This window comes from Agelaius tricolor, unplaced genomic scaffold (genome assembly GCF_023055355.1).
Source record: "Agelaius tricolor isolate 1412-34295 unplaced genomic scaffold, bAgeTri1.0.p SCAF_42, whole genome shotgun sequence".
Classification (NCBI taxonomy): domain Eukaryota; kingdom Metazoa; phylum Chordata; class Aves; order Passeriformes; family Icteridae; genus Agelaius; species Agelaius tricolor.
This window is the reverse complement of record NW_027269302.1, coordinates 379,150-406,851: the sequence shown is the minus strand read 5'-3', so window position 1 is coordinate 406,851 and position 27,702 is coordinate 379,150. Positions and strand designations below refer to the sequence as shown.

Below are 27,702 nucleotides of genomic sequence, written 5' to 3'. Positions count from 1 at the left end.
CTGATTCAGTCCTTTTATCCTCTCCATCCTTCAGGAGTCCATGTTATCTCAGAGTTCTCTGCGCCTGCGCTGGTTGTTGCTAGGGGGTCATCCTTCTGTCTCCTGGTGGTCGGTGATAAAGGCTGCGGAGTCTTCCTCAGCCGCGTCTTCTTCACCCTATGTCCTTATTTGGTGACTTCTCCGTGGAAAATTACCAAAATCTTATGATTAACGCAATATGTGCCCTATCAAGCTTAAGCAAGCAAATGTCCTGCCTTGCAAACTGTGCCCTATCAAGCTTAAGCAAGCAAATATCCTGCCTTGCAGACTGTTTATCTGCCCCTGCCCCTTCCCCAGCTTTTCCCTGGTCGTTATCTCTGTGAGTTATCTGCTTGTACCATTTGTCATCGGGAAAGGTTTCCCTGCTGGGTGTTTATCTGCCCCTGCCCCTTCCCCAGCTTTTCCCTGGTCGTTATTTCTGTGAGTTATCTGTTTGTACCATTTGCTGGGTGGGACTATGTGTGGGCTCCTGCAACCCCTTCCCTGGTATCCTTGTGGCTCATATCTCATGAAGTAGTACAGAAATAGTCAGCAGACAACTCTTGTAACACACTGGTCTCTTTTTCGTGACGAACAAAATGTAGTCCCTCATCTCAATTCCCCCCCATTTATTTATAGTAAAGTTTTCCCAACATTCTCCATTTGCTGTTTCCCTTTGCAGCTTCACCCTGCTTTATTTAAAAAAAGTATTAACTATTTAAGAGTTAAAAGTATCACGGTTAAAGCTCTTCAATTTTGCAAAATGCAACATAAAGGCGAACATGGAAAAACCCAGGCCAAAAATTGATTCTCACCCTTCTGTCCCAAACCTACCTGACAATATAAAGTAGGATTATTATAAAAAATGTTTCTCATGTTGTAATCTTATCACTGAAACTGTAGGGAAAACAAAAACTCTCCAAGAATCTCTTTAATGTGAGAGAGTCAAGGCATTACTTGGTTCTGGCCAGGATGTGCAACAGAAATACTTTCATCCACACATAGCCCGGCTGAGCAGAAAACATCATTCCATGACATGTCAGTTTTACTCGATTTTTCCTAAACTTTACGTAGTCTGAACCAATCTAAATCCACTGCTTTAATGTTCATTGCTTCCAAGTCGTGTAAGTTTTTAGTGTTTGGTTTCCTATTAGACTCGGATTTCTTCCCCTCTGCTGTGAATTCCGCCCACACTCCTGGATTTCCTTCTCAGCCTTTTCCAGACCAGGTGTCTCCAGCTGTGCCGGGGCAGTGTCTGGGGTAGCTGTTGGTTGCTGTTTGCTGCGGGGCGTTGATGTTTTGTTGCTGGTCCTTATCTCTGTGGGTGTCTTTTGGGCTATTCCCAGTCTGTTCGGATGTTAAACTCGTCTCCATTGAGTGGTGGAGATGAGTTTAACATCCGAACAGACTGGGAACCCCTTAAATAAAACCTTTAAAATTTCTTTCCCAAAGGCAAACCTTTGAGTAGAGAAACCTTTCTGAGCAGAGAAATAAGATTTAAAAGAAGCAGGATGGGTACATTTTGCAGCAGTGCAGTCGCAGTCAGCCCAGAGTGTGGGTGTGAGTGAGCCCCAGGGTGGAATTGTGCCGCGGTGCTCCCCAGCAGCTGTGGCAGTGCAGGCCCAGCCAGCGCTGGAGCTGCAGCAGCGGCAGCGAGGCTTGGCCGCAGTGGCTGGAGGTGCCAGGGGAGGGTGGCCAGGATTCCCGAGGGTTTGAGCAGAGGATCTGTGGGCAGGCCCGGGGGCTTGGCCCGCTGTGGAGCCCTGGCTGCTGCTGCGTTGCCTTCAGGGCAGGCTCAGGGGCGGCTCCCATGGTCCTGCTGCAGGCGGGAAGTGCAAATCTCCGGGGCTTCAGAGCCCCTGAGGCCAGGCTGAGGGGTCCCCCCGTGCTCAGCTGTGCTGGCGGCTGTTTCTGGCCTCAGGGACACTTGGCGTGGGCCCCTTGGCCACCAGTGGTGCTGCTTTGCACTCCTTAGGCAGGAGCCGATGGCCTGGCTGGGTGTTGGCAACAGCAAAGTCCCAGGGCAGGCTCTGTGCCAGCCCAGCTTCCTGGGGGAGAGATTCCACAGGAGACAGGATCCTGGCTACAGCCTGCCTTACATTTACATCCCTTATTTCCACCCTGCACTAGGTGGAGAATTGCCCAGGTAAGGAATTCCAGACATGAATTCCAAGGGAGATAATTGAATATCTGCCTTGGGTCTGGCTCTTTTTCTTGCCAAGGCCAATGGCAAAAGCTGTACCCATGGCATCTTGGTTTCTATCTCCGGCTTCCAAAGGTGTTTCTTTATTTCCCCATTCATTCTTTCTACCCAACCCGAGCTCTGGGCTTGCCAGGGGTTATGGAGGTCCCATTGTATTCCTAAAGCTGCCATAACCCCCTGAAGGGTCTTTCCTGTAAAATGAGTTCCCCATCTGAATCTATTGCTTCCACAATCCATTATCTTTGAATTATTTCTTTTAGCAATAGGTTAATAAGTGATCCAGTGCTTGCTGAAGTAGTCAGAATTGCTTTTGCCCCCCTGTTAGGTGCCATGGTGTCAGCAGAAGATTTTGAAGCCTTCCTGCTCAGGGCATTTCGGTGCCAGGCTCTTACAAGCAGCCACAGCTCCGCGGGTTGAGCTGAGCATGGGGCGGTGACCTGCGCTTTGTCTGATTCCCCTTCCTTAATAACAGCCTGTCTTGTAGCTCTTTTCCCTTCTGCTGCCCTTGCAGAGCCATCCACAAACACATTGTCTCCCTCAGGCCAGGGAATGTCCCATCAATCTCTCCCAGCCTGGCTCGGGAGCTCTGTCCCTTGAGTGCAGTCCTGGGTTCCTTGCCAGCCCCTCTCCAGGCTGTTCAAACAGGAGGCTGGGTTAAACCCTTGCCCTGTCCTCAGTTCTGAATCCTCCTGTGCCACTGAACAAGTTTCATACTGTAATCACCGAGCCCTGCTCATCCATTTAGAGGCTCTTTTGGTTGTCAAAGCTTTAACTTGATGCCAGACTTGAACTCTAGGAGATCCTCCTGTTGTCATCAGTTTTCAGGCCTCTGCTCCCACGGAAGCTGTGGCTGCACAATTCTGCAGACAATGAGGCTGCTCTCTGGCCACTGGGTTAAACATTTTAGCACAAGAATTCCTTTGGCAAGACCCTGTTTAACGTCCACCTATAATTCAAATTCTTTGTCCCTGTCTGGAAGGCCCAGGCCACTCGCCTCAGTTAATCTTAATTTTAACACTTGAAAATTCTGTGTTTCCTCCTTGTGTCCATCCATCCAGTTTGTTGACTGGCAAGATAGGAGTGTTGTAGGGAGACATCCTTGGCTCCAAAAGCCCTGCCTTTAACAGGGACTCAATACCAGGCTGTGAGCCCTTCCTTCCCTCTCTTGGAACAGGGTATTGCCTGTCCTGGTTGCTTTAATTTGTAGAGGCTCCATATCTAATTTTCTGTATTTCCCTGGGGCTGCCCACACTTCTGGGTTCACTTCAGCATAGGCCTTGTCAGACTTTTGACACAGAGGTACAACAGAACTAGCCTCTGTATCCCTTTTTACAGTATTAAAATCCAGCTCTCAAACTCCTTCCTAGTTAATTACAATCACAGGAAGAAGAAAAAGAAATTCATTTATTTCAAACCTATCCCCCACAGCTTCTAATAGTGGTTGAACAAATCATACCTGCTCATCTTTCCCACTCATTCCCTTAAAAATTAAAATATTCCTTTACTATTTTCCCCTTTAGGTCTAAGATTCAGAGCAGATTGAGAGGCCCCTGTGTCCATCAGGAAATGCCTCCTCTCAATGCAGACCCACCTGAATGTTCTCAAGGGCTCCAGTGTGGAGGGTCCCTGGTGTGATGGGAGCTGTGTCAGCCCTGCCAATCCATGTCCATCACGGGCTGGACTTGCTGGTCCTGAGGGTGCTGCTGTCTCTGCTTGCAGTGTCCTTGTGCCCTGCAGCCGGAGCCCTGATTCCTTGCCAGGGGCTGTTTGGGTGGGCTGTGCCCTGCCGAGGAGGGCAATGCCTCTGCCGGGTGCTTGTGGCCGAGCCGTGCCCTGGGTGCTGGGGCCCCCTTGGGCCCTGGGGCTGATCCCTCAGGGGCTGTAGGAGCTCTGCCCTGGCCTTTGCCTTCAGCTTGGCCTTTTGCTGCTCCCTTCTTGCACTCACCTGCTGGGCCTTTGTGCCCAAGTGCTGCAGGGCCTTCTTCTGCCCCTCCTGCAGCCCCCCTCAGTGCCTGTGGGTGCTTGTCTTGCTTTACAAGACAGGTGTCTGCTTGGGAAGGCAGAAAAAGCCTCTCTTGGAATGGAGAATGCAAAGCCCCTCCCTCTTAATTTTTAGGATAGTGAAATCAAGGGGCTCTCAGGCAAAGATAGGGGATTAGGAATAACGGTTCTTTACTAGTGTGTATAATATAATAATAGTAGTGTGTATCAACAGCTCCGGCAGTGACAACAAACAGAGCCCGGAGCCGGTCCCGGCCTTTCGGCCGCGGCGCTTTCCCCTTGGGTGCAGTTCCGGGCACGGCCGGCAGGGGCGCCGGTGGCTCCCGCGGGGCGGGGCAGCGCATCCCTGCCATGGGAACCTCTCTTAACGGCAACAGAGCAATCCCTTCATCTAACTCTTTCACTTTTTTACCTTCTGTAGCCTTTCTCCCATGTTTTGAGAAAGAATTTGGAGAGGGCTGCCTTTTAACTGAGCCCCTTGTGTTTCGATAAGGTGCTTCCTGTAGAGAGAGGGATTTTCCCTGAACAGCAGGAGCTGTGGTTACCAAGGGGACGTAACTCAGAGCAGGAGGGGTCAGGGGAGGATATCCCGCCGAGGCTCGGTGGGAGTGTGGGCAGGGTCTGCTGCCGGAATCGCCAGAGGGGGATCTTGCCGTGGAGGCCGAGCCGGAGCGTGGGCAGCCCCCACATGGCTTCTGGCGGCTGATCCGGCAGCTCCCGGCAGAGAAAAGGCAGGTGGGAGACCCCGGCAGCAGCAGCGGCGCTGCCCAGCGCAGCTGGCACGGGCAGGGCAGCCGGGGATGGGATGGCTGGGACCCGCCCTCGGTGCGGTCGGCGCGGTGACCTCGGCCCACGCGGCAAGACAGAGCAACCCCATCTTCCCCAGCATGGCCGGCAGAGCGGCCGCGGGCCGGGCAGTGGGGCCAGGGCACACAAATTCACCGCCAGCGCCGGGGCAGGTGGAGCTGCCCTGGGCAGTGAGCCCGCACCTGGGATGGAAACCGGGGCAGGCGGAGCTGAGGCGGGCAGCGAGCCGGGACCCGGGACAGGCGCCTCGGCCGCCAACGCAGGGGGCAAGAGCTGCAGAGGATCCCACTCTCTTTCTGACTTTTCCTCTTGTTCCCCTCCCTTTCATTTCCCCTTTTTATTTTCTTGTTTTTTTCCTCGGGTGTTTCTGATACTTCAAAGATTTTTATTCTCCTAAAATCTCCTGTCTAACATATGGCATCTTCTCTTTCTTCTAGATTAAATGGGTTTTTTTCCAAATAAATCCAGAACCTAACAAATCTCAACTTCTGCTTGGATATTTTGAAATGGTCGACGAGCTAACTCATGACCTCCTAATGTTGTTTTTCTCATCACCTTTTTATTTATCCTTTGGCAAATTAAGCATCTTTCAGTGACTTGCTTTGCTACACCAAAAATCCCAGTGCACCCAAAATTCCTTAAAAAATGATCACACAAAGCTTGAGTACGCCAGTGGGGTTTCTGATGCACGTCTTCTAATCTTTTCCTAGTAAGCACATTTTATTAAGTAATTGTCTTCCATGTAGAAGTTTCTATTACCCTGATTTATCTTGTTCATTTCCTGTCTTGTTTAATTCTTTTTTCTCGGCTTCCCTAAACTTTGGAATTTCCAGTTTTTCTTCGTTTGGAGTGAATATTAACATAACTCTTTCAGCTCCATTTCCTGCTGCATCCTTAGCTTTGTGATCTGCCCCCAGTTTGCCCAGTTTGCCTCTCCTTTGGCCCGGGCCGGGTTCCCCCCGCCCGCAGCGGCTGGGAGCAGCCGAGAGCCCCGCGCTGCCCATGCCGACCTGGCCCGGCTCCATGGCCGCTGCTGCCGCGGGCTGCGAGGGCTGCGGGAACGGGGCACCGAGGGTGTGGCTGCTGCTGGGGGAGGAGGAGGAGGGAGGGAAGGGCAGGGATGGAGGGGGAGGAGGAGGCGGGGTAAGGGGGGAGGAGGGGGAGAAGGAATGGAAGGGGCGGGATGGAAAAGGAGCAGGAGGTGGGGATAACACAGAGGAGGAGGAGGAGGGGGGATGGAAGAGGAGGAGCGGGAGGAGAAAGAGCAGTGAAGGAGGCGGGGTTAGAGGGCAGGAGGAGAAGGAGGTGGAGATGAGACAGAGGAGGAGCGGGAGGAAGAGGAAGAGGAGGGACAAAGGCGGATCAAGGCTGAGCTGCGGGAGCCACGCGGTCTCGATCCCTGCCTGAATTCGCAGCCCCCACCTGTGGGATCATCGCCCCCCCCATGGCGCAGGTGAGCGGGAGGGGGAGCCCGGCCCGGATATCCCAGGGGGGTCCCTGGGTTGGGTTTTTAGGGGGATGTTTGGAGAATGAAGAAGTCCAAGGCTGAGCGGAAAAGGCCCCTCGGGGAGACATCGGGGGGTGGCGGTGGCGGCTGCCGGCAGAGGCAGCCTGGAGGAGCAGAGCCCTGTGTCCCCCAGGAGGCCAAAGTGGGGAGGCCAGAGAGGGGGGAGCGCCGCCATTGGCGGGAGCCTCAAGAGCCTGGAGAGGGGCAGGGGGGACTCCTTGGAGCCGCTGCAGCCCAGAGCAGAGAATGAGGGGAGAAGGGAGCCCAAAGAGCCCCGGCATCCCGAAATGGGGAGAGCCAAGAGGGGGCAGTGCGTCCCCAGAGACGGCCTGGGGGGATCTCGTTGCCCTTGCCTGTGGCACGGAGGCAAATCCCATGCTGTCCTTGTCCTTCCTTGCCCAGAGCAGGAGCTGAGCATGGAGAGCAGGGAGGACAAATGCCCGCAGCAGAACCTGGTGGCAGAGGCCGTTTTGAGCGGCTCCACGGCGCAGGAAGCCAACGGGGAGGAAAAGGCCCGGAGATGCCGCAGGAGGAGGGGCTGCAAACGCAGATGGCGGGGATGTGAGGGGGAAAGAGCCAGCCTGGGCCGGGAAGGCGGCTGGAGATGGAGCCAGAGCTCGGAGCTGGTGCTCCATGAGCAGCTCCATGATGGGGAGAAGCCCCACATGTGCGTGGAGTGTGGGAAGAGCTTCAGGTGGAACTGCCGCCTGATCATGCACCAGAGGACCCACACTGGGGAAAAGCCCTACGAGTGTGGGGAGTGTGGGAAGAGCTTCAGGAGGAGCTCCCACCTGATCAGCCACCAGAAGACCCACACTGGGGAGAGGCCCTACGAGTGTTCCAAGTGTGCGAAGAGGTTTCAGACCAGCTCCAGTCTCTTCCGGCATTATCGGATTCACACAGAGGAGAGGCCCTTCCAATGCCCCGACTGTGGGAAGGGATTCAATCGCAACTGCACCCTCGTCACCCATCGGCGCATCCACACAGGGGAGAGGCCCTATGAGTGTGATAAATGCAGGAAGAGGTTTCAGACCAGCTCCAGTCTCCTCCAGCACTATCGGATTCACACAGAGGAGAGGCCATTCCAATGCCCCGACTGTGGGAAGGGATTCCAGCGTAACTCCACCCTCGTCACCCATCGGCGCATCCACACTGGGGAGAGGCCCTACGAGTGTGATAAATGCAGGAAGAGGTTTCAGACCAGCTCCAATCTCCTCCAGCACTATCGGATTCACACAGAGGAGAGGCCATTCCAATGCCCCGACTGTGGGAAGGGATTCAGGCAGAACTCCCACCTCGTCACCCACCGGCGCATCCACACTGGGGAGAGGCCCTACGAGTGTCCCCAGTGTGGGAAGAGCTTCTCCAGGAACTCTCACTTGACCCAACACCAACGGAGGCACCGGTAAGGGAAGCCCTGCGAGTGCCCCGAGTGCAGGAAGAGCTTCGTGCGCTGCTGCAGCTCCATCCCCCACTGGAGGAGGCACTTTGGGCACAGCCCTGGTCACTCACATTCCCTGTGATCCATGTTGGGAACACTCCTGGCTGCTTCTCCTTTGGTTTGACCTGAATTTTTTTCTCTTCTCAATCTCTCTGTCCTCCAAAAGTCCATTGGGATGGAACAGTCACCTCAAAACCACTTAAATCCCTCTGAAAATAACTGAATTTTAACCCCAAAGGGCTCAATTCCACCTCAGATTGCTTGTTCCCTCCTCAAAAAACTCAATCCCAGGCCAAACTCACTCCATTCCACAGCTGTCAAGTTGAGATGGAGTTGGAAGGAGATTGGGAGAAGAGGGATCCCAATTTGGAGCAATGGGATGGGGATTGTGTGGGGCTGGGTGTGTGGGATGTATTTGATAGCAAATAAAACTTTCAGAGTTACTGATTTCTGCCTCATTCATTTTCAGTCAGTTCTGTTTGCAGAGTGCCACCTTCTCAGCTGATTCAATTCCTATAAAAATCCCATTTTTTAAATCATCTAACCCAAACAATCCAAAAACCAATATCAAAATAAAGCCACCTGCACACAATTAATGTTTTAAAAATAATTTTAATTTTTCAAGAGTACTTAAGGATGTTATTAAAGTTTAATTGTTTGGTTGAAATGTCTGAGAAATTGTAGTGGTGTTTGGTTTTGTGTTTAGTATATTTGTAATATGAATTGTTTAACTAAGATGTGTTAGATTGCATGGTAGTTTCTTTAGATATTTTTATCTAAAGTACATTAGTCATCGAGTTAAAATTTTCAAAAGGTATTTCTTGATATATAATTTGTTTATTTATATGCATTGGTAATATTATAGTAATAGTTATTGTTGGTTTGAGTTGAATCATTGTTGGAGTTGAATCATTGTAAAGAAGAGTTGAGATTTTTATATTTTATTTTTATTATAATTTATTTAATTTCAATTATTATTTCTTTGTTTATAATTTTATTGCAATTTGTTGAGGGGATAGGAAGGAAGTTCAAGGGCAGGAACGTTTTTTCCTGGCTGGGAACTGGAATTCCAGACCCTGGGAGTGTGTGCAGGACCCCACAGACTGGGATCAAATATGGGCTGGGATCAAATACGGACTGGGATCAAATATGGGCTGGGATCAAATACGGACTGGGATCAAATATGGGCTGGGATCAAATATGGACTGGGATCACCTGGACTGGGATCACATGGATGGGGATCGTGTGGATCAGAACCCTCCAGACCAGGATAGCCTGGAGTGGGATCAAATATGGACTGGGACTGTATGGACTGGGATCCCAGGGACTGGGACCATATGGATCAGGACCACACAGACTGGGATCAAATATGGGCTGGGACTGTTTTTTAAAGTAACTTTGTTCTATAGTTTTTATTTCTGTCGTTAATTAAGCTCAGTGAAATGGCTGCTTGTGTTAAACTGCCTGCTTGGATGGGATAACATCCAATGCACACGGGGTGAGGACACCTGTACAGATCTGCCAACTATCAGCACTCCCTGTCTGAAGGCAGAGTGCACCAAGGCCCAAAACCTGGAGGTGATAAAGAGAAGGAGCCAAAACCACAGCCAAGGAATCTGCATGCTCTAAAAAGGCAGATCCAGGGCAGAGCCATGCTAAACAGTTCTTGGAAGATGTAAACTGGGTGCATCTTGGCACTCAGGCAGGAGCACCCTGTTACCTTCAGGGATCCCCTGAAATACCTTTCCCCTTACATCAGCCTGGTGCATATTCATAGAGCCTCATGCACAGCAGCTGGGAAGGGTTTAACAGTTTACTGGGTATATTAGCGTTCAGAAACACATAATCACCAGAATGATTATATGCAGGTGCTTTTATTGAAGAGCTCTGGGTGTCAGGGGTACCAACCCAAATCTGACTCCAACATGGGTTTGGGATGAACATGTTTTTATATTCTATCCTTATATAACTTTCATGTTAATGATTAAACTTCAATTGTTCTATTGTATACATAGATTTCAGCCAAGCATGGGCTCCTCATGGCCCCCCTCAAACTTCTAACATAGTTTCTCATGATTCTTCTTATGATTATACAGTAATTATATTTAATTACTAAACAATCATCACATCTAACAATTATATCATTTATCATGTTCTGCTTACGCAGGTGCGATTTCACATGATCTGGCAAGCACAAAGCCTAACATTTTCAGAGTCTATTTTTGACATTTTTCCAGGGCCCCACTATCATTCTCCCCCCTTTGAAAGCATTTTCACTTCACTATAGGTGTAAATGTTTTCACTTGATACAGTCCCTTATTTCTCAATTTATTCTTGACGTTCTTCAAGTCCATGGTTGATGTAAACGTTGTCGTGGATGCTGTCACGAACTGGAGAACCAGAAGATGGTGGGTGTGGATCTCGTGTCAGAGCCTTTATTATCTTCTGGTTCCAGGACGTTTTCTTCTGTATCTCTCCCTTTAAGATGCTGTGAACTAACCAAATTGCTAAGAATACAATTAGTAAGATTATCACACTCTCAATGATAGATTTAATCCATGAACTCACATTCCACCCTAACCCTTTAAAGATTTTGCCTAGCCAGGTCGTAGCCAAATCCTTTTGCTCTTCTTGTGCTTCATGCTCTCTTTGTTTCAACTGATTGATGTCATATTCTACATCTGCAGTTACATTTGGGATGTGAAGGCAGCAATGACCAACCCATCCCTTTAAAAATCCACATACTCCATGCTCTTTCAGGAGTAACAAATCTAAGGCTAATCGATTTTGTAAAGTCATTTTTGTGCTGGCTTGTAATTGTATGTTTAATTCTTTAAATCCTTACCGGGTGACTCTTGCCAGTCTATCTACCTGACCTGTAAGTTTGTACAGCATCTCCCTACTCTGATAGTTTGCTGTAGGACCAAGCAAAGACTCTAGGGCCCACCCAAATTTCACTCCACCAGAGGGTTCTTGCCAAGTGTCATCTGGATTTTCATTGTCTAGAACTTCTCGTCTTGCTCTTATCTGCACAAGTTCATGTTTTCTGTTAAATGGGGACTTTTTCCAAATTGGAGATGAGGTTGGGAGGCCTAAAGTAATTTCCTTTACTTTCCCATCTACAGGCAGATGTGTTGTCCAGGTGCCATCGCTTGCTGCCCATACAAATTGTCCTGGACCTCGGACTGTACTCCTGGTACATCCTACAACTGCTTTATAATTCCCTCTGCCTTGTTTATGTTTGATCCCTCTGCAAGCACAGCCAGTTTGTAGGGCTATTGCCAGGGGTGGCATCTGCTTTATCTCTGCATCATCAGAAGTGCAGTCATAAGTTTTATTACATGCCCACCAACTTACTTTGTCTGCCCTCGTTCTGCTACTGGTGGCAGTGTTTGTTACTGCTGGATCTGTTTCATTCTCGGAGCCTTCCCACTTAATGCACCAAGGGGTGTTTGCCATACATTGGAATCTTTGAAGGATACTCACAGACCACGCACTGTCCCAAGGCTCTGTCTGACCTTTCTGACCCTTGGCCTCACACTTCCATACCAGAGTGGTTTCTGTAACATTTTCTGTAATCTTTTTATAGTGTGGCAAATAGCATTGCCATTGTGTGATGCCTCCTGATTCTCCCATAGGGGTTCCTAGTGTGCCATCACTTAGAATACAGTCTTTCTGGCCCATGGGTCTCATCCATGTTCCTATTTTCTCCCAAGTTTCCTTGACTACTTGCCTCGATTCGGGTACCTGTTTGCATGCAATTGTTTTGTTTTTTTGTATTTCAGGTAGTTTTGCTGTTATGATTCCCCAATTTACTGAGTCTCCTGCTGCCTTTGGTATTGGCAGACAGGAAGTTATTCTACAGGTGTTTTGCATTTTGGCAAAGTGATTAATCCAATCATTACATTCTCAGCCCAAACTGCATTAGAAACCTTTTATCACCTTTGTTTCTGCTTGTACCTCTCTCTTCATTCTAGAATGAAGAGTGGTTGGTTGATCTTTTTGCATTCCACATCCCAAAGACATTAATGACCATACCATTGGCACAATTACTGATAGCATTCTCAAAGTGATTAAACACATCTGCAACCTTGTTGGTTCCAGAGTTTACACAGTCCGTGATCCAGGATGGATTTTCTTCACTCGGGTGTAGTGACTCCAGGGGTCCACGCTGTCTACTTTGGCTGCTGTAAAGGTGGTCAGCAGTACCTGGTGGGGCCCACTCCACTTTTCTTTCAGCAGTTCTTCGTTCCAGTTCTTGATGTACACCTCGTCTCCTGGATGTATGTTATGAACTGGGCTCTCGAGAGTCAGCGGTCTATTCCGCACGAGGATGCTCCGGAGCCGAGCTAAAGTTTTCCCGAGAGACAGAACATAATTATACACTTCCTGCTTTCCTGTGACGTGCACATTAGGGTTAGGCTCAGGAGATTCATATGGTTTCCCATGCAATATCTCCTAAGGGCTGACTGACATCCCACTCCTAGGCTTTATCCCAATCCTCAACAGTGCTATTGGCAAAGCCTGGGGCCACTGCAATTTGGCTTCTTGGCATATTTTACTGATTTGCCTCTCTAGTGTCTGATTCATCCTCTCTACCTGTCCACTTGACTGGGGTCTCCACGGTGTGTGGAGGTCCCAAGTTATCCCCAGCAATCTACTTACCTCTCTTACTACTGTAGCTATGAAATGGGGCCCCCTATCTGATGATACCCTAGGGGTACCCCAAACCTGGGAATAATCTCCTGTAGTAACCACTTTACTGTTTCCTTTGCTTGGTTGGTGCGACAGGGAAGGGCTTCTGGCCACCCAGAGAATGTGTCAACCCCCACTAACAGGTATTTGTATCCTTGAGTTCTTGGCAGTTCTACAAAATCTACCTGCCAATAGTCTCCAGGCTCTATTCCTATCCGAATTCTTCCTAGGTGTGCCTGTCGTCTAGCCACTGGGTTGTTTTTCAAGCAGATATCACACTTTGACATTACTGATTTTGCCATTGTTAACATCCATACCGAAATTAAACTCTGCTTTAGCAATTTTACCAATGCCTCTGCTCCCCAGTGACATTCGTTATGTTTAATTTGTAGAACTTCTCTCATTATCAAGGGGGTACCACTATCTGTCCTTGTGCAGTCACATACCATCCCTCTGAATTCTTTTGTGCATTTAGCAAACGTGCCAGTCTCTCATCTTCTACTGAATATTTTGGTTCTGGAGGCAAATTGAATTGGGATACATTAAGCTATAAAGGTATCAATGCCATTGTTGTTTGCACCTCTCTAGCAACCTGTCAGGCTGTCCAGTCTGCTTTTTGATTTCCCTCACAGATTTTGGAGTTTCCTGATTGCTGTGCTTTACAGTGTATGATTGCCACTTGTTCAGGTTTTTGCACTGCTTTTATCAATTGCAGGACTGCATCCTGATGTTTAATGTGCATACCCAGAGAAGGACAATAGTCCCCTTTCTTTCCACAGTGCTCTGTGTACATGCACCACTCCAAAAGCATATTTTGGGTCAGTCCAGATATTTACCCTTTTCCCTTCACTTAATTCTAGTGCCCTGGTTAAAGCAACCAGTTCTGCCTTCTGGGCAGATGTATTTGGTGGTAATGCCTTTGCCTCCACTGCTGTACTGACTGTTGTTACCGCATACCCAGCGTATCTGGTTCCGTTTTCCATGAAGCTGCTCCCATCTGTAAACAGCTCCCACTCTGGCTGCTCTAGTGGGATGTCTTTCAGGTCTTCTCTTGCTGAGTAGGTGTACTCTATTACCTCCACACAGTCATGCTCTAATGGGCCTTCTTCAGTTGTGGTACCTGGGAACAAAGCTGGATTCAAAAGGTTAGTTGTTTTTAATGTGACATCATCCTGCTCAGTCAGGACTACCCGGAATTTCATCATCCTGCTTGGGGATATCCAATGGCCCCCTTCTGCTCTAAGACAGTGGTTACCATGTGTGGTACATTGACATCTATGTGCCTTCCCATCGTGAGCTTCCTGGCTTCTTGTATCAGCATCACAGTGGCTGCGACTGCCCGCAGCCTACTTTCTTTGTCAAGGAGGATGCAGAAAAAGGCATCTTTTAAATCAATTTCAGTTAACCACTTATATATCTCCTTTATGGATGTTAGCAATGTGTAAGGATTTGTTACCACTGGAGAAATGTCCTTTGTTATTTTATTGATTGCTCTCAAATCCTGCACTAATCTATATTCACCATTTGGCTTCCTTACTGGAAATACTGGTGTATGAAATTCTGATTCACATTCTTCTAAAATTTGGTATTTCAAGAATTTCTCAATAATCTTTACTTATTCCTTGCCGTGCTTCTGGTTTTATGGAATAGTGTTTGACTTGTAGAGCCCTTGCCCCTTCTTTTAACTCTACATGCACTGGTTGTGCCAATTTAGATTTCCCTGGTATATCTGTCTCCCATACAGAGGGAATCACTGCATCTTCTACCTCCCTAGGGATAGAGGGAACAGGTTTTTCTTTGATCATTAAAATCTGTCCCGTCTTTGATTCAGGTATTTTCATTATAAGCTCCCCATTTTCAAAGGTTATTACCGCATCAAGTTTCTCTAGTAAATCTCTCCCTAAAAGCGGAATTGGACACTCAGGTACGTATAGGAATTTGTGTGTTATAACTTTGTTCCCAAAACACAAATCTAGGGGTTGCAAGAATGGCCGTTTTTCCTCTTTCCCTGTAGCGCCGACTATTGTTGTTTCCTTGTCCCCAGTTTGTCCTTGCAAATCATTCAATACCGAGTGAGTAGCTCCTGTATCTATTAGAAATTTGACTTCTTTATGTCCTAATTGTTTATTTATAACAGGTTCCTTAACTTGTTCTACTGGCTCTGTGTCTAGTCAGCTGGTATACTCCCCCAAAACCATCCCCTTGGTAACCTGCTGGCACTGATTGCCCTGGTGAAACTGGTTGTTCAAGTCTGGACATTGTCTCTTCCAGTGCCCCTCCCGCTTGCAATAGGCACATTGATTTAGGTTTGACCCCTGCGTGACTGGTCTCCTATTTTGACTATTCCTGTTACATCCCCTGAAATTTGGGTTCCCTTTTCCTTGTATTACTGCCAACAGATTCTGCTGCTGCCTTTTACTAGCTTCTCTTTCGCGATTGTTATATACCTTCCAGGCTACCTCAAGTAGCTTATCCAAATTCCTTAGTTCTTCCCCTTCTAATTTTGCAATTTTCTACGAATATCGTCCTGTGACTGGCCCAAGAATATGAGAGCGAGCTGAACCTTTGCTTGTTCTGTGTCCATTTGGAGATCTGTATATTTTCTTGCTACCTCCTTAAGCCTCTCCAAAAATGCAGTGGGAGATTCCTTCTTTTCCTGCCAAACTTCATATAGTTTAGACCAATTTATAGTTTTGGGCACAGCATTCTGAACTCCTATTTGGATCCACTCTTGATATTTCCGTAGTTTCCCCATACCGCAAAATAAATTAGGGTCCCAATTTGGATCCTCAATTGGGAAATTCTCATCAAAATTCCCTGTTACGAGTCCATTTCTGATGTCCTCTCTTACCCTTTCTTTGTCTGCCTTAAGTACCATCTCTTTCTCAGTAGAATCCATCAAAATGTCTAATATTAATATATTAGATATATTAATATACTAAATATAAATATATATTAGATATATTAATATACTATATATATATATATACATATACACACATATATATATATATATATATGTATTAATATACATATTATTGTATGTCATCCCAGTCAGGATTTTGAGGTTTTTATAACCTTTTTTAATACTCATGCCATTTTATCAGGATTTTCTCTATAAATTCTGGCTGATTGTTTCCAAATATCTAAATCTGCAGGAGAGAAAGGCACTTTTACAAATACTGGCCCTTCCACTCCTACACTTTGTTGCAAGGGGGCAATTACATTCCGTTTTTGTCTGCCTATGTCTTTTCTATCCATAACTGGGGCAAGGTTAGACCGACTCCTGGTTCTGTGGGCTACCCCATCGTTGATTCTCTCTCTCTCCTTCCTGCCACAGTTAGGTTTTGCTCATCTTCCGAGGAAGAAGGATCAGGTGACGATGGGAGAGGAGAATAAAGAGGGAAGGGTGTACTAGACGAGACCGGTTCAGGACTAGGTGGGGTAGGAGCAGGCAGTGGGATAGGGACAGATGGAACAGGTGGGATAGGGTTAGGTTCTCTTGTTCCTATTGGAGCTACCTGTAAATCAATATCTGTATAATTTTCCCTACTCAGGCTTTCTTTCAACGCCAAGTGTTCTAAACAACGTTCCTCACAAACCCCGCACTTATTGCTTGCAGATGTTTTAATCATCATTAATCCACATTCATCCTGCCATTCTGGCTTTTCCCGTAAATAGAAAAACAAATCAACATACGGAACCTCATCCCATTTTCCTTCTTGTTTACAAAACGACATTAACTGCGAAATAGTGTTATATTGCAGAGTCCCGTATTTTGGCCATTTTTCACCATACTCCAAGGCATATCCTGGCCACCATGTATTACAATAAACAATCAACTTAGCTTTACGTAATTCTTCCCCAAAATTACCCTGTTTCCAATGTGCTGATAAGCACCCCAAAGGAGAACATTGCGGGATAGAGGTGTTGCCGCCCAAAATCCCTTTAAGTTTCTCCATTCCAAATATACCACAAATTGCCGAACCCGCAACGCTCTCGCGATTGTCTTATGGAACGGCACCTGGGCTTGTACCAGCAGGAATTCCTTTAGCCCAACCAAGCGTAGCTTTCACTGCGTCTCATTGGCAGGCACCCAAACCAAAGTAAAAAGCACCTTACCTTTCTCCCGGGGACGTGGCGAGCGGCAGAAGCGGTCGCGGCCGATCGAGCTCCCCGAGAATCCCTCGGTGCCGGCTGGAGCGCGGTCGAGTCGCGAAACTCGCTCAGCAGCACCCGCAGGGTCCCATCCGGGGTGGCCAAAATGTTAGCGTTCAGAAACACATAATCACATCAGCGATTATATGCGGTGCTTTTTATTCAAGAGCTCTGGGAATCGGGGAGTTTCCACCCAAATCTGATTCCGACCATACATTCGAGGTGAACCTGTTTTATCCTCTATCATTACATAACTTTCATGTAATTATTAAACCTATATTGTTCTATTGTATACACAGATTTCAGCTAAACATAGCCCCCTTTAAATTTCCAACAGAGTTTCTCACGATTCTTCTTATGGTTATATAATAATTCTATTTAATTACTAAACAATCACCACATCTAACAATTATATCTTTTATCATACTGCTTATGCAGGTGCAGTGACCTGAGAAAACACAAAGCCCAATATTTTCAAAGACTATTTTTAACATTTTCCAGGGCTCCACTATCACTTTTATTTCTTGTGGGAAAAAACCCTTCATCTCAACCAGGCACTCATGGCCAAAACTGGGCAACTGCCTCTGGAATTCCCTATATCCAAGGATAGCTCCCAGACAAAAGCTGCCAGCACTGACAAGTCTGGCTGGCCTTGGCTTCCTGAGGGCTGGCCCTCATCTGCCTCTGAAACACTGGGGCTGGGTGCTTTCCTTCCTTATGAAAAGAGCTCTTCTTCCTGTCCAGGCACCCACAGCCAAAACTGGGATTCCACCTCCAAAACTCCGTACATCCAAGGATTGCTCCCAGGTGAAAGCTGCCAGGACAGACAGGTCTGGCTGCCCTTGGCCTCCTGGGGGTGCCTCTCCCCTGCTGTCCAAACACTGGGGCTGGGTGCTTTCCTTCCTATGGAAAAGAACCGTCCTTCTTATCCATGCAGAAACGGCCGAAATTGGGGTTCCACCTCCCAAATTCCTGATATCCAAGGGTTGCTTTCAGACAAAAGCTGCCAGGACAGAGAGGTCTGGCTGGCCTTGGCCTCTGATGGCCGCCTTTCATCTGCCCCGGAGACACCACCGGTGTTCTGTGCTTTCCTTCCTATGGAAAAGAACCATCCTTCTCCTCCAGTGTCCATGTCTGAAATTGGGATTCCACCTCTGAAATTCTGAATATCCAAGGGTTGCTCCCAGGCAAAATCTGCCAGTACTGTCAAGGCTGGCTAACCTGGGCCTCTGGTGGCTGCGCCTGCAACAGTGGGGCTGGGTTCTTTCCTTCCCATGGAGATCCCTGGGACACTGTGGGGACCTCATGGAACCAAGGGGATCATTGTGGCACCACTGGAGCCCAGGGAACCAAGGGGATCATTGTGGCACCACTGGAGCCCATGGAACCAAGGGGATCATTGTGGCACCACTGGAGCCCATGGAACCAAGGGGATCATTGTGGCACCACTGGAGCCCATGGAACCAAGGGGCCATGGTGACACAGAGGCGGCTCCATGGACCCAGAGACCATTGTGGCTCTGTGGGGCCTGATGGAACCATGGAGACCATTCCAACCTTCAGGGCCTGGTGTCACCAAGGGGCCATTATGACACCTCAGGGCCCCATGGAAGCAAGGGACCATTGGGACACTGTAGGGCCCCATGGAACCCAGGGAACATGGAACAGCTCTGGCTGGCTTGGCCTCCCAGGGGCCACCTGACAGCTCTGGCTGATCTTGGGGTGTCAAGGGCTGCCTCTCATCACCTCCTGGAGCACTGGGGCTCTGTGCTTTCCTTGCTATGGAAAAGAGCTGTCTGACTTTTCAGATGCCCATTGCCAAAACGGGTACTCTCCCTAAAATAATTTCCTCTGTGCAAGGGTATCTCACAAAACAAAACCTGCCAGGTCTAGCTGGCCTTGGCCTCTGGTGGTCACCTCTCATCTGCCCCTGAAACACTGGGGCTCTGTTCCTTCATTCCTATGGAAAAGAACCAGCCTTCTTGTCCAGGGACCATGGCCAAAATTAGAATTTGGCCTCCCAAATTCTGTATATCCAAGGATTGCTCCCAGACAAAAGTAGCCAGGACAGACAGGTCGAGCTGGCCCTGTCCTCTGGTGATTTCTTTAGACTCTGAGCTGAATGTTTTCATTTGGAAACACCTTGGAGAGGGCCCAGAGATGTCCCAAGGAGGGGTTTGGAGGCCTTGGGCCCATGAGCACTGTATAGGGACAAAGGAGCTCTGTGCTCAGTGGGGTGGAGACTGAGGACAGTGGAGCAGAGCCATGAGAGTGTTTAAAGAGCGATTTCAGGGATGGTGGATCCTTTTGACATAGCGGAAAACAGTCAGAGAGAGAAAGAATTAACGCCAAGGGCAGCTGGGGAGGCCCAGAGTGGCTGCAGGAGAAAGGAATTTCCCTGTCAGGGCAGGGCTGTGGTGCAGCACGTCCCCAGCAGGAGCCTGGAGCAGCCCCAGGCTTTGTGTGGGCAGGCAGGGGCAGGCAGGAGGCAGAGCTGTCAGCAAAGGAAGGGCCCAGCCAGGTGGGGCAGCCGGGGGATGCCCAGAGCCTGCAGGGACAGAGGCCAGGGCAGGGACACCGTGGGACAGCCTGGGCTGCACAGGGCACAGGGATGGGCAGCAGCTGCAAGACAGCCCTGACAGAGCCAGCTTGGGCAGTGCTTTGGCCATGGCTGCTGGGCCTGGGCCTGAGCCAGGAGGGGACAAGTGACCCTTGCAGGCCTGGGGCCTCATTGCCTCCTTGTCCCTGCTCAGCAGCCTGGCAGGGGCTGCCCCACACTCCTGCCCTTGGCATTGCCCATCCCCACATGCCAGGGCCCATCCCGGGAAGAGCCCTGAGCAAGGAGGGAGGGACAGGATCTGCCTGGCCAGGGGCTGGGGCTCAGGCCTTGGCCCTTTGCATTCCTGAAACAAATCCAGGTTTGCTCAGCACCAGAGACACCTTTGCCTTGTTTGTCCCCAGCTGCCATCAGTGCCTCCAGTGTTCTGCTCTCCCTGGAACCCGGGGACACTTTCTCTGTCCTGTCCCTGACAGGGATCTCTCTAAAGTACAAGAAACTTCAGTCTTTCAATCTCACTGTGAGCTCTTGAGAAGTTTTTGAGCCCACTCTGAGGGACTGGGTGTGATGCAAAGAGCAGCAAAGGCCCAGAGGGTGATTAAAGTCCTTGTGCTGTGTCTGTGCTGCTGAGCTGGGCCGGGCTCCTGGCCCAGAGGCAGCTCCTGGCAAGGGCAGCAGAGCTGCAGAGAGACAGCTCTGGCCAGGAGCAGCTCCTGTGCACAGCCCAGCAGGGCTGGGGCACTGCCAGGGCCCCTCAGGGACACGAGCAGGGCACAGACAGAGCTCACAGGGGCTCAGCACTGGCCGGGGCTGTGGCATGTCCCCGCGGGGGCTGTGTCACAGCAGCACCTCTGGGGCTGTGTCCCAGAGCCACAGAGCAGCTGGGACGGCAGCAAGGGGCTGTGTGACAGCACAGAGTGGGCTGGGTGACAGCACTGAGGGGGTTGTGACATCACAGAGCTAGCTGTGACATCACAGAAGGCGGCTCTGTGACATCACAATGTGGGTTGTGACCCAGAGTCACAGAGCAGCTGTGTGATGCCACAGAGAAGGCTGTCACATCACAGGGGGACTGTGACACCACAAATCTGCTGTGTGACATCACATAGCAGCTGAATGACATCATATGGAGGTTGTGTGACCTAACAGAGTGATTGTGTGACATCACAGGGACAGTGTGACATCACAGGGGCAGTGTGACATCACAGGGACAGTGTGACATCACAGGGGCTGTGTGACATCACAGAGGCTGTGTGACATCACGGGGGCTGTGTGACATCACAGAGATTGTGTGACATCACATAGGGCTGTGTGACATCACAGGGGCTGTGTGACATCCCGGGGGCTGTATGAGGTCCCTGGGGAGGTCACTCTGCCCCGGCCCCCTCACAGTTCCCCCCAGAGCAGTCCAACCCTGCTCATGCACAGCGGGGTCCCCTGTCCCCCCGGGTCCCCCTGCCCCTGGCCCCGCAGCCTCCCCCAGAGGATGTTCCACGAGATCGACCCCAGAGCCTGACACGGGGACGCGGGGCCGGGGCCCTGGGGGTGGCACAGGGGGACAGGGACCCCACGGCAGCGTCCCCGTGTCCCCAGGGCCAGAGCCTGGGCCAGGGCTCCTTCACCCTCTTATAGATAAATATCATAATATTGGCTTTTTGCAAATATTAAAATGGATTTTATCTGTGTGGTGTTAAAATAACCTTGTTCTAAAGATATAGTTTTTATTTCTGTTGTTAATTGAGCTTAGACATAGTAGTGAAATAGCTGATAGAAGTGTGCTTGTGTTAAACTGCCTGCTTGGATGGGATAACATCCAATGCACCCAGGATGAGGGCACCTGTACAGATCTGCCAACTATCAGCACTCCCCGTCTGAAGGCAGAGTGCACCAAGGCCCAAAACCTGGAGGTGATAAAGAGAAGGAGCCAAAACCACAGCCAAGAAACACACATGCTCTGAAAAGGCAGACCCAGGGAGGGGCCATGTAAAATCATTCCTGGAATATGTAAAGTAGTTTATGGATATGCATGAGGCTCTATGAATATGCACCAGGCTGATGTAAGGGGAAAGGTATTTCAGGGGATCCCCAAAGGTAACAGTGTGCTCCTGGCTGAGTGCCAAGATGCACCCGGCTGTAATAACCTTTGCTCCATGGTCCTGGTCTCCCATTGTCCCTTGTTAAACTTTGTGCATTTTCACAGGAGAGTGAACGTGTTTTTCACAAATGGAATCTCAAGGGAACAAGGGTCAGTTGTTAAGCCAAGGCTCTGCTTTGACCAAGTGGGGCCTCATGGGACACAGGTGCCACTGGGACATTGCCAGCTCTTGTGGAACCCAGTGTCCACTGTGACACAGCAGAACCTCATGGAAACATGGGGGCCACTGTGACGCAATGGAATCTCATGGAAGCAAGTGTCAGTTGTGAACGCAGCAGGGCCTCACAGAACCCAGGGGCAACGGGGACCGTGCTGTGGCTCGTGGGAGCAAGGGGCCATTGTGACCCAGCGGGGCCTCCTGGAACCCAGGAGAACATTGTGGGCCCATGGATCCTCATAGAAGCACGGCCCCATTGTGACAAAGTGCAGCATCACAATGGTCTCCTGGGTTCCATGAGTCCTCGCTGTGTTTAGAATTGACACTTGGTTCCCCAAGATTCCATGGCTCCATCCCTCTGCTCTCCTGTGATTTGAGGCTGTGCTGTGTCACAATGGACACTTGCTTCCTCCAAGGCTGGAGATGTCCCAGTGGCACTGGGCTTCCATGAGGCCGCGCTTTGTCACAATGGGGCCTTGCTTCCATGAGATTCCATTGTCCCACAATGGTCTCCTGGGTGCCACAAGGCCTGCCTTTGTCACAGTGGAACCTTGCTTGCACCAGCCCTGGCAATGTCCCAGTGGCACAGGGGTTCCATGAGACCCTGCCGTGTCACAATGGGCCCTTGGTTCCATCAGGTTCCATTGTGTCCCAGGGCTCTCCTAGGTCCCATGAGGCCTTGGTCTGCCATAGTGGTGTCTTGTTCCTACCAGGCCTGACAATGTCCCAGTGGCACCTGTGTCCCATGAGGCCCCACTTGATCAAAGCAGAGCCTTGCTCCCATGAGATTCCACTGTGTCACAATGTTCTGCTTGGTTTCATGGGAACCTGATGTGTTGACAATTGATCCTTGGATCCTAGAGATTCCATTGTATCACGGCTGTGTCCTTGGTTCCATGAGGCCCAGCTTTGTCACAACTGGACCCTGGTTTCATGAGATTCCATTGTATCACAGCGGTGTCCTTGGTTCCATGAGGCCCTGCTGGGTCACAGTGGAGCCTTTGTGCCATTCGTTTCCATGGTGCCACAATGGTCTCCAGCATTCCATGAGGCCACGCAGCAAAAGAGTGGACCCTTGAATCCATGAGTTTCCATTCCATCAGGATGATCTCTTGCATTCCATGAGGCCCTGCTGTGTCACTAAGGAGCCTTTGTTCCGTGTATTCCCATTGGGACACCAAGGTCTCCAGCGCTCCTTGAGGCTGAGCCGTGAAACTCTGGGCTCTTGGTTCCATGAGATCCCAGCACGGTGTCACCATGGTCTCCTGGGAACTGTAACAATTCACACTTGGTTCCATGAGATCCCACCACGGTGTCACCATGGTCTCCTGGGTCCTGTAACAATTCACACTTGGTTCCATGAGATCCCACCACGGTGTCACCATGGTCTCCTGGGTCCCATGAGGCCCCTCTCTGTGTCACAGTGTTTGCCTTGATTTCCTGAGAAGCTGATGTGTTGACAGCTGACCCTTGGTCCCCTGAGATTCCATTGCATCCCAGCGGTGTCCTTGGTTTCATAAAGCCCAGGTTTGTCACAGGGGAGCCGTGGTTTCAGGATATTCCATGGTGACACAAGGGTCTCACCACTCTCTGAGGCTGCACCGTGAAACAGTGGGCACCTGGTTCCATGAGATTCCATGGGGTAACAGTCAATTCTTTTGCTTCTTTTCTGCCAAGGTCGGGATGAAATCCCAAGACAGCATTTCTTGTTTGGACTCAGGTGTTCATTAGCTCTTGTCTCTAGAACAGTCTCACAAGCTGTGAGTTCTGCAGCACTTCGCTAACAAGGTAAAAATGGAGCCCCGTCTCTCTCTCTGCAAGGTCTTTTGAGGATAAACTGTCCAATTAAGAAATGACACCTAAATTATTTTTACTTTTAACCCAATAACCAAGCACCCGTGCCCAACATAAGGGACTTTTTTATCCAATTACACAATACCACCCAAACCCGAGGAGGAGGAGGAGGAGGAAGAGGAGGAGGAGGAGGAGAAGGAGAAGGAGGAGGAGAAGGAGAAGGATAAGAAGAAGAAGAAGAAGAAGAAGAAGAAGAAGAAAAAGAAGAAAAAGAAGAAAAAGAAGAAGAAGAAGGATCAGCATCCGCCCTAAAACCTCCATCTTGCTTTATCTATATTACTATATTCTAAAACCTTAAACTCCAAGTTGTCCACCATTTGATATTACACCCTTCTATTCAAACTCCACACCCATAATCCCAGTTCCATCATTCCATTTTGGAAGCCTTCTCCACAGCCTCAGGTCAAATGCAGTGTTCTCTTGGGGGTCAGTGTCTGTCAGCTCAGAAAGTTCAAAATTCTCAGCAGCCCGGGTTCCAACAGGTAACAATGTTCTCCTGTGTTCCAGTAGGTTCCATTGGGCCCGGCTCTGTCACCACGGACACCTGGTTCCATGAGATTCCATGGGGTGACAATGTTCTCCAGTGTCACCATGGACACCTGGTTCCATGAGATTCCATGGGGTGACAATGTTCTCCAGTGTCACCATGGACACCTGGTTCCATGGATTCCATGGGGTGACAATGTTCTCCAGTGTCACCATGGACACCTGGTTCCATGGATTCCATGGGGTGACAATGTTCTCCAGTGTCACCATGGACACCTGGTTCCATGAGATTCCATGGGGTGACAATGTTCTCCAGTGTCACCATGGACACCTGGTTCCATGAGATTCCATGGGGTGACAATGTTCTCCAGTGTCACCATGGACACCTGGTTCCATGGATTCCATGGGGTGACAATGTTCTCCAGTGTTCCATCAGGCCCGGCTCTGTCCCCATGGACACTCGGTTCCATGGGCAGTGTCCGTGTCCCAGTGGCACCTGTGTTCCATGGCACCCCTGTCTGACCAGGGACAGTTTGTTCCAGGACATTCCATGGAGTCCCAGCGGTCACTTGGGTTCCATGCAGGTGCCTGGGCAGCGGGAGCTCAGCCCAAATATCCTGGGGGTCCCTGGGCTGGTGTTTCTCGGGGGGAACCTTTGGATCTTGCAGGGCTCCAAAGCTGAGCCGCGGATGCCCCTTGGGACAGAGTGGAGCATCATGGAAGCCAGGAGAGCCTGATGGAGCCAGGAGACCCTGATGGAAGCCAGGAGACCCTGATGGGAGCCAGGAGACCCTGATGGAGCCAGGAGACCCTGATGGAGCCAAGGCTGCAGCGGGACACAGAGGGACCTCACGGGAGCCAGGAGAGCGTTGTGAGGCTGTGGAACAATGTGGCACCGAGGTTTCACTGGGGCTTGGCAGAAGCTCCTGGAGACCAGGAAGCGCTGGGAGCCTCCAGAATCAGCGTCTGCAGGAGGATTTTCTGCTCCCTCCTGGGATGCTGGTGGACAATAAAGCCTGAGGCAGCCTCCCAAGGGTCCGGCTGTGCCACCAGCGGGGGCCACATCTGGGGGGACGCCCGGCCAGCCCTGGCCCTGCTGCTCCTCCTGGCCGGGCCTGGAGCTGCTGGGAGCCCGGGCTGGGGGAATCCTCAGGGCTGTGCAAGGAAAGGTTCAGCACAAGCAGCCCTGGAGCGAGATGTGCAGTGTGAAACACGCCAATCACTTGATTTTGAAATTTTAAAAGTTCAATAGTAATAAAATGGTTATAAAAATAGCAATACAATTAGAGTAATAATAATTTGGACAATTTGAATTAGGACAATATGAGACAATAGAGAGAAAGGGTTATGGAGGTCTGGTACCTTTTTCTGGGCACCACGTGTCCGAAAAAGGACACCCGTTAACAAAGGATTAACCCTTAAAAACAACAGCCTGTTGCATATTCATACACTTCATCCAGGATGCATAAATTCCATTCAAACACAGGATTCTGTCTGGGCAGTGCCACCTTCTTCCTCCGAATCCTAACAGCGCCTCCGAGGTGGGAAGAAGTTCATTTCTTCTGATAAGAGGGCAAGAAATTCTTTTTCTTGGAAAGATTTAGGTGTCCTGTGGCTGCTGTCTCACTGCGAGTCCTTTCTTTAAAACAAGAATCCTACATAGCATTGTTTCTATTTTAACAATTTTTATAACCTAAAACTATATTTAACAGAGTACTTAAGTGAATTAATACAGCATTACTTTCTAACACCAGACATATAATATTCATTTTAATATTTGCGAAAAGCCAATCATAAAATACATGCATTTTTCACATGCAGGCAAAGCCAGACAGGCAGCAGAGCAAGAGAGAGAGCAGAGCCAGCGACACAACAAACGCACCGAGAGCGAGAGAGCAAGTTTGAACAGAGCTTGCAAAGGGCAAAATCAGCTCAGACCAGCTTAGACTGAAGAACAAGGAGCACCAGGCATGGGCTGATGGTCCAGGTAAAAAGTTCCAGCGTGAGGAGGACGACAGAAGCCTTCATCAAAAGAGCACCAGAAGACTGAGGGCCGCCACAGGAGGAACGGACGCAGGCGCTGAAGCCACACACGGCTGTAAAACCGGGACACAGCTTTATGCAAATGTGAGTATGCTAATGAAGTGTTGTAATTGTGACTTTTAAAATGGAGCTGAAGGCCAAAGGAGACCGAGTGGGTTTTTGCCAGAGAGATCCCCCTCGCTCCCAGCGCTGGATACACAAATCCCTGCTCTCTCTGACTGCAGAGTTTGATTTCCTCGCCCAGTTTGTCCCACTCCCCCTTTCCCTGCCCTCTCCTCCCCTCTCCCAGTCCCATTTATGGGATTTGGGGTCATTTATGGGATTTGGGGTCATTTATGGGATTGGGGTCTTTTGGGGGATTTGGGTTCTTTGTGTGCCTTTGGGGTTATTTGGGGGTTTTTTTTGGTTATTCAGGGTAAATTTGGGATAATTTGGGGTAATTTTTCACATTGTTGGGTTTTTACCATTCAGGGCCAATTCTTTGTGGGTTTGGGATCATTTTATGGGATTGGATGGGATTTTCATGGATTTTAATAGGAATTTAGTAGAATTTTGATAGAATTTAATGGGATTTAATAGGAATTTTAATGGGATTTAATGTGATTTTAATGGGATTTTATGGACTTTTAATGGAATTTGATGGGATTGTAATGGAATTTTATGGGATTTTAATGAGATGTCATGGGATTTTAATGGAATTTAATAGGATTTTATTGGATTTTAATGGTGTTTAATGGAAATTGAGTGGAATTTAATGGGATTTTTATGGGATTTTAATGGGATTTGATGGGGGTTTCCCCAGTCCACAGAATTCCCCCAGTCCACAGCTCCCTCCCACCTCAATTTGGGGGTCCCATCCCCCTCTTCCCCCCGCTCTCCCGCCCCTTCCCCATCGTTCCCCCAGTCCCCAATCCCCTCCCCTGTGTTTGGTTTTGGGGGTTCCAGGCCCCTCCTGCTCCCTTTGGGGGTCCCGACCCCCCTTTGGTTCCATTTGGGGCCCCCCCGCCCCCCCTTCTCCCCGCGCCCCCCGCTCCCCCCGCGGCCGGGGGGGCTCCCAGCGCCCCCAGTGCCACCAGTGCGGCCCCAGCTGCCCCCGCACGCCCCATCCCCATCGCCGGGGTCACCGCCCCCCGCCCCAAATTCCGCTCCTGGACACTGAGAGCCATCAGCGACAAACGCTCTGATTGGCTGGGAATGGCCCCGCGCAGTCTCTGATTGGCCAGCGCTGCGAGAGGCGCTGGGTTCTGCCCGGCACCCGATGAGTCACAGCCGAGCCGGGCGCTGATTCGCTGGAAATCGCCGGGCGGGGCCAGTGCGCCGAGTGTCTGCCCGGCAACGGGATCGTCATCAGCGCCCCGCGCTCTGATTGGCCAGGATCTGTTTCGGGCTGGGGACGGGAGGAACTGGGCACCCCCAGGAGCCCCTCGGGTTTGGGGCTTTCGATCCCCCCTCGGCCCTCGGGGCGGCCCTGGGGCCCCCCCAACACCCCCAAAATGGGGAGGGTCCGCGGGGCCCTTTGGAACCCCCAGGAATGGGCGGGGAGCGGCAGGAGCCGCCCCAAAAAGGGATGGAAGGGTCCGGGCCGGGAATGGGGGAGGCTCTGGGGATGGCTCCGGCCCGG

The 27,702-nt window shown here is 50.0% G+C and overlaps 3 protein-coding genes across 5 annotated transcripts in view; all 3 read left to right on the top strand.

Annotated features, from left to right (window-relative positions):
- The window catches only part of LOC139603907 (zinc finger protein 436-like), a 623,778-nt gene that overhangs the window by 275,081 nt on the left and 320,995 nt on the right, over positions 1 to 27,702 (top strand). The window lies entirely within an intron of this gene.
- Positions 6,233 to 27,702, top strand: part of LOC139603891 (zinc finger protein 436-like) — a 158,428-nt gene continuing 136,958 nt past the window's right edge. The window contains exon 1 of the mRNA XM_071454893.1: positions 6,233 to 6,482. The gene's annotated coding sequence lies outside the window, so the exon portion shown is untranslated. The remainder of the gene's footprint in view (positions 6,483 to 27,702) is intronic.
- Positions 6,861 to 8,424, top strand: LOC139603895 (zinc finger protein 436-like). The gene has a single exon (XM_071454898.1). It carries the CDS (start codon positions 6,953 to 6,955, stop codon positions 7,943 to 7,945), a length of 993 nt encoding a protein of 330 aa, XP_071310999.1. The 5' UTR covers positions 6,861 to 6,952; the 3' UTR covers positions 7,946 to 8,424.